The 6,194-nt window shown below is 39.8% G+C and overlaps 1 protein-coding gene across 1 annotated transcript; it reads right to left on the reverse strand.

Annotated features, from left to right (window-relative positions):
- Positions 1-1,504: 1,504 nt before the first annotated feature.
- Positions 1,505-2,764, reverse strand: LOC131875288 (uncharacterized). The gene has a single exon (XM_059219369.1). It carries the CDS (start codon positions 2,762-2,764, stop codon positions 1,505-1,507), a length of 1,260 nt encoding a protein of 419 aa, XP_059075352.1.
- Between the last annotated feature and the right edge of the window lie 3,430 nt (positions 2,765-6,194).

Below are 6,194 nucleotides of genomic sequence, written 5' to 3' on the forward strand. Positions count from 1 at the left end.
TCGAAGGAATCGTGACAAAATTCATTGCATATGCTAAGAAGGAAAATTGGAAAGGGAATAAGATTCTAGATGAAAGGTTGTTACAGATGACATGACATCTTATTTCTCATTGGCTGATACCTCCTAGATTTTTGTGCCAAATTTAATATTTGGCTATGTATTTAATATTGTTCAGTAAAAGGGAAGTCATTTGTAACAAACCCTAATTAGGGTTTAGGTGTCATGATCTTGTCCATTGATTTACTTTCAATCTGGACCTTTCATTGTAATTGGGGATGCTATTTATACCCCCATTTTTCATTTCATTTAAAACAGAATAGTCAATAGAGAAATAGAGAATAGAGTTGAGAAATTAGAGTTGTAAGTAATTTTTATTTTGTAGCAAGATTGAGTCTTGAAGAGAGAAGTTCAAGCAATTGTTGTATATGATGACTTGGAAATCAATAAAATATTGAAGTTATGGTGTTTTGTTGCAAGTTTCTTGAGTTATCTTCATGGTTGTTGGATGTACTTGAATCACGCTCAATCAAAGTAGTTTGTTAATTTGAAAGGCTAAGTGTGAGATTTGATATTTGGTAGGATTCGCAATCCAAACCACTAGCTTCTTGCTGATTGTAGGAACGCCTTGCGTGGTCGACTGGAAAACATTTTGAGTCCTTAACCTTCAAGCATTTTCGCACCTAGGATATGTACCTTCGTAGTAGTGTCCTTGGTCTTTGATGCATTGAATACCATTATTACCTTAGAAGATCGCACTAATTTCAATTAAGTTGTTATCTTATGGCAAAATTGAAGTTGGTTGAGTCTTGCCAAATCTCATTCATGCTAAGTCGTTCATAGGGTTAGGCTAGATTAGACCTCTTAAGCCCTATCTTTTTCCATTTTTTTTTGAAAGTTCCTTTTAGATTAGTGAAACCTTCGAACTATTGAATCCGTAAGACGCCTTGAAGGAAACAGCAAATCACATCATACCACTAAAAAGCTTGTCCACACGTGGAGACCCCACTAAAAGAACCTTGGAGTCTATCTAACTGATCCTTTTTGCAGATCTTCAGCAGTTAGAGACTATTTTCTCAAGAGAGGATAAGATGCCTGTCGGTATTTTATTCTGTGTATGATTGTGTACAAAATACACGTCAACAATAACATAATAACTAGAGTCTAGTATTCAAATGACGAATGTCAGAATATCAAATATAGGCATTGGAACAAGAAATTAGAAGTTTCCATAATCATCTTAATCACGATCCAATGTTCATCAAAATTACAATCAACTAATCAAGTTATCAAGATTCAAAAATGTTCAAAGTTCAAACTTCAAAAACAAAATACTAAATAGTAAATAGCATTATAGCACTAGAAGTAGAGTCTAATGACTCTAATCATCCCCAAGCTCCTTGCCAAACTTGTCAATGTCCTCATCACTCAAACTGCTGGACCCCAAATTCTCAAGCTTATCTATACGAATACCAACCAGCCCTGTCTCTGTAGCATCATCATCAATCTATGCTGGTTCTTCTGGCTCTACATCCCATTTGGCTGCTGGACTCTCCTTGTACGTAGATGTGTTGCGATCAATGAGATGCAACACACTATGTACCGCCACAAGCTTCTCTGCCCTCCTAGAGGTAAGCATGTTCCTCTTAACAGAGTGGATGGAGCTGTAAGTAGACCAATTTCTCTCAGCAGCAAAAGAACTAGAAACCTGGGACAGAAAAGTAATGGCTAGAGTAGTTATCGAAGATTTAGGCCCATGTATAGTCCACCACAACTTAAGGTCCTCTTGTGACATAATCTCGAGATCTATCTTAGCTGCCTCTAAATATCCCCATAGAGTGGCAAATTTTGTCCACTCAATACGAATCTGGCTAGCCTCTGTAGGAACATACATTTTGTCAATTGCACTAATGAAACCGTCTTTCACCTCAGGATCCTCTATAGGTGTAACTCTGCCTGGCCTTGGCACGTACCACTTCAGGTTCAATGCATAGGCAGCCATGTGTAAGGGAGTGTTGAGCTTCTCCCATCTGCGATGAATGATAGGCCGAATATGCTCATTGTAGAATTGTAATGTAGGGTCCTTCTCTCGCACAACAACCTTCATTTGACCAAGCATAGAATCAATGCACTCATACACCTCTCCTAGGGAAGGTGCATTAGAATCCCCAAATCTAATAATTGTGAAGATTGGAGCAATGATGGAGACAATATATTTGGCATCTGTCCAAAAGAGATCATTCTTCACCACCTCCTTCACCCTCAACCCCTGTTGTGTCTTTGACTCAGGCCACCTATTCCATTTTGTTGTCATAACCATTAGTTGCAATGGCTCTTGCAACTCAAGCATCCTCTCCAAGAGAATAAAGTGTGATGCATACCGAGTCTCTACAAGTTTTAGGAATTCCTTCTTGGAGGAGGTCCTAAAGAGTGCATGTGAAGTATGATGGTTGCACATAAACATTTGCACATCTCTAGCATCACTAACAGTTGATTTGATCCTCTGGATTTTACCCATGTCCTTGAGTGCATTATTCATGGCATGAACACAACAAGGAGTCCACCAAATATGTCTATAGGCTGCCTCAATTATCTTCCCTACTGCTTTACACACATGGGCCACATTTGTCACTACCTGCACCACATTTTGTGGCCCAACCTCCTCTATAGCATCCTTAAGGATCTGGAACTGAAAATGAGCATCCTTGGTATGCCCTGAACAATCAATATCCCTAAGGAAATAAGGGCCCGTTGCAGATGTAACCATGGTATTAATGAGTGGACGATACCTAATGTCTATCCACCCATCCTTGACTATGCTGCAACCACTTGAGACCCAAGTTCTCTTCATCTTCTCCATCAAAATATTAATCTTGGAATAGTTTTGATCCAAGATTGTTGTCCTCAATTTAGTCTCACCAGGTGGCACATATGATGGTCCTACCCTTATTATCTTTGCCACAACTTCCTTATTATAAGGAGAGTGGGTCACGTAGAATGGAATGCCATTGGCAAAGAAGATGGACTAGCCAATAGCATCATCTGCCTCATTTTTTGCTTGCATATTAAATAAATAAGCCAATGGTCGTGAAGATGGACTAGCCACCTTACATTTGCCCCTAGCCTTTGCTGCCCCTGAACTGGATGAAATTGGTGGCCCTTGAGTTTGCAAACTAGAAGAAGAAACTGCAGAAACCTGATAAGCCCTACCTTGTTTGGCAAAGTACATGACGTAGGCACTTCATCTTCATTGCAGCCCCATAACTTTAACATTTCAGCCCTGTACTTCAAGTTTTTATTCACCTGCTGGCATACTCCTACACCTTTGCCTTGAACAAGAAGGAAGTGAGCATTAGTTCTAGTAATGCTGCCAAACCATTCAAGATTACACAAGTTGCACTTCCACTTTCTAGTGCCCCCAGTTGTCCCAGGTTGTGCTGATACCTTAGATGCAAATTGTTTTAAGGGTGATTTTGGATCAAAGGGACCTGTTGTGAGGTATTCACACATCGCCCCATTGAAAATGGGGACCCCCACTTTTTGCTTTCTAGGTTGTGTTAGGCCCTTTGCTATTAATCTTTGCATTGAAGGGATAGAGTTTCTCAAGTAGCTAGAGGGTCATCATGTCAGGTTGGTCTCCTAAGTGGAGTGAAGTAAGTCATCAAGCATGTTGCAAGAATGATTCATGGGTGAAAGACTTGAGGATTGAAAGCAAAGTCAGGTGAAAGGACTAAGTCAAGAGTCTTTCCTAAGGATGAGTACCTTGCTCCCCTCCCAAGAGTGAAATTTGCCCAAGTACCTTGACCCTATACCTTCCAAAGGATCAAGAGTGAAAATTCTTTTCACCAAGTTGCGTACCTTACACAAGGTCCTAGAGCGAATTGTGAGATCATGTACCTTCCAAAGGTTCCAGAGCGAATTTTGAAATGATGTACCTTGGAGAGGTCATAGAGCAAATTGTGAGATCGTGTACCTTCCAAAGTTTCTAGAGCGAATTTTGAAATGATGTACCTTGGAGAGGTCATAGAGTGAATTTTATTATGTCCTTGGAGAGGTCCTAGAGCAAATTTTGAGTTATGTCCTTGGAGAGGTTCCAGAGCGAATTTTGAGATTATGTACCTTGCTGAGGTCCTAGAGCAAAAATCTTCACAAGGACATGTACCTCACAAAGGTCTTAGAGCGAATTTCTTCACCAAGTGATGTACCTTCCAAAGGTCATAGAGCGAATTTCCTCCATAGGTGCTCTCAAAGGTCAAATTGATGATGCTTTCATGAGGAAAGATTGGAAAACGTAAGGCTCAAATCAATGAGGTAGAAGAAAGAGGAAGAAATGGAACTAAGGGTCAACCCAAAGCAATGTACCTTACGCAAGGTCCTAGAGCGAATTTTATCATGTGTACCTTGCTAAGGCCCTAGAGCAAATTTTTCTTCAAGTCATGTACCTTGCTAAGGTCCTAGAGCGAATAAAAACACAATGCTATGTACCTTGCAAGGGATCAAGAGCGAATTTCTCCAAGAGAGGTTCCAAAGCGAAATTTGAGTTATGTCCTTGGAGAGGTCCTAGAGCGAACTTTGAGTTATGTCCTTGGAGAGGTTCCAGAGTGAATTTTGAGTTATGTCCTTGGAAAGGTCCTAGAGCGAATTTTGAGTTATGTCCTTGTTTCATCTCCAAGTCATGTACCTTGCAAAGGACAGAGCGAATTTCTTCCTAAGGTCATGTACCTTGTCAAGGGTCTAGAGCAAACTTTTTCACTAGACCATGTACCTTACTCAAGCTTTGGAGCGAAATTTTCATTAGGTCCTGTACCTTACTCAAGATTGAGAGCGAATTTTACCAAATAATGTACCTTACTCTCCATCTTGAGCAAATTCCTCAAAATCAATTCAAAATTTGAATTTGAATGCAAGAAGGTGAAGTCGACCAGTATGAGAAAGGTAATTTGTTTCAAAATCAGGTCGGCCCCTACCCCAAAAGACACATCCTTTACCCTAAAGCGCATATTTAAGAGAGGTTAAATTAATCATTTTAGCATCAATTCAGAACATAATCCCTCTCTAGCAGCGATTTTCACTAGCAGGACAGCTAACTTCATTAAGCACCAATCATTTTCAGTCAACATAAAGGCGAATTTCAATCATTTAAAGGAGCAGGTCTGATGTTTTGAGAAGGCGAATTTATCATTAGAGCATCAGGTTGGAGCGAATTTGCCCAGTTAAGAAGCCCATCAACCAGCAGATTTCATCATTAAGATAGCCCATATTTGCCCTAGGATATTAAGTTTACCTTCCACACAGTGAATTCATTGATTATTGTCAGTCCTTTGATCAGATTTAGTAAAAAATCCCATAAAAACAGAGTAAGAGATCAAGTAAAAGTAGGAGTATGTAAAGGTTATAAATCAGGTGTGTTTGATACTATACTTGCTTTGTTTTGCAGATATGTGAGCAAGATGATACTACTTCGAGGCAAGATGAGCAATTAAAAGATGAAGGAATGACTTGACCATGACACGTACTTCCTATCACCACCATGTAAGATCAAGGGGAGACTTCATCAGTAAACACAAGGAAATCAAGCAAGGGAAGATCTCAAGATCTTCGAAGGCTCTCACCACATCATGGGAGCATGAGGAGATCAAAAGTTGCAGAGAAGAAATCATCTAACTACCTCAAGGAACTAGAACATAAAGGAAGGATAACCAACATGATGGAAGAATGTTTTACAATCTTGAATTCCCTTCGGGAATCCAAGAATCGAAGTCAGTACATTGAAGAGTTACACTCAACTAGGTGCACCATTCATCAAAGGTATCAGGAACAAGGGAGGAGCAATCAAGGTCATCACACAATATCAAACATGAAACAAACTAGATATTGTTTAGTATCAAGACATATCTCTCAACATCCCTTTATGGTGATGAATCAAATCAAGTCTACAAAATGCAAGATTGAGGTGGCATCCCAGTCGCTACTCCACCAATCAAAGAGGTCCACATCAGCGCGTCTTGATTCAATGAACCAAGCTCACCCATGGATGCACAAACTCCGATGTACCTACCCTTGATATCTATTGGTCCACGCTCATTGAATGTAATTTTCTCATTGGCTCAGGAGAGTTTGTTGTAACAAACCCTAATTAGGGTTTCATTGTAAAATCTTGGCCATTGATGGAGATTCAATTCTAGCCATTTGTTGTA

Source organism: Cryptomeria japonica, chromosome 4 (assembly GCF_030272615.1).
Source record: "Cryptomeria japonica chromosome 4, Sugi_1.0, whole genome shotgun sequence".
NCBI lineage: Eukaryota > Viridiplantae > Streptophyta > Pinopsida > Cupressales > Cupressaceae > Cryptomeria > Cryptomeria japonica.

Excerpts from the sequence above, each read along its gene's own strand:
- LOC131875288 (XM_059219369.1), bottom strand. The coding sequence starts at position 2,764 with ATGGTTACATCTGCAACGGGCCCTTATTTCCTTAGGGATATTGATTGT.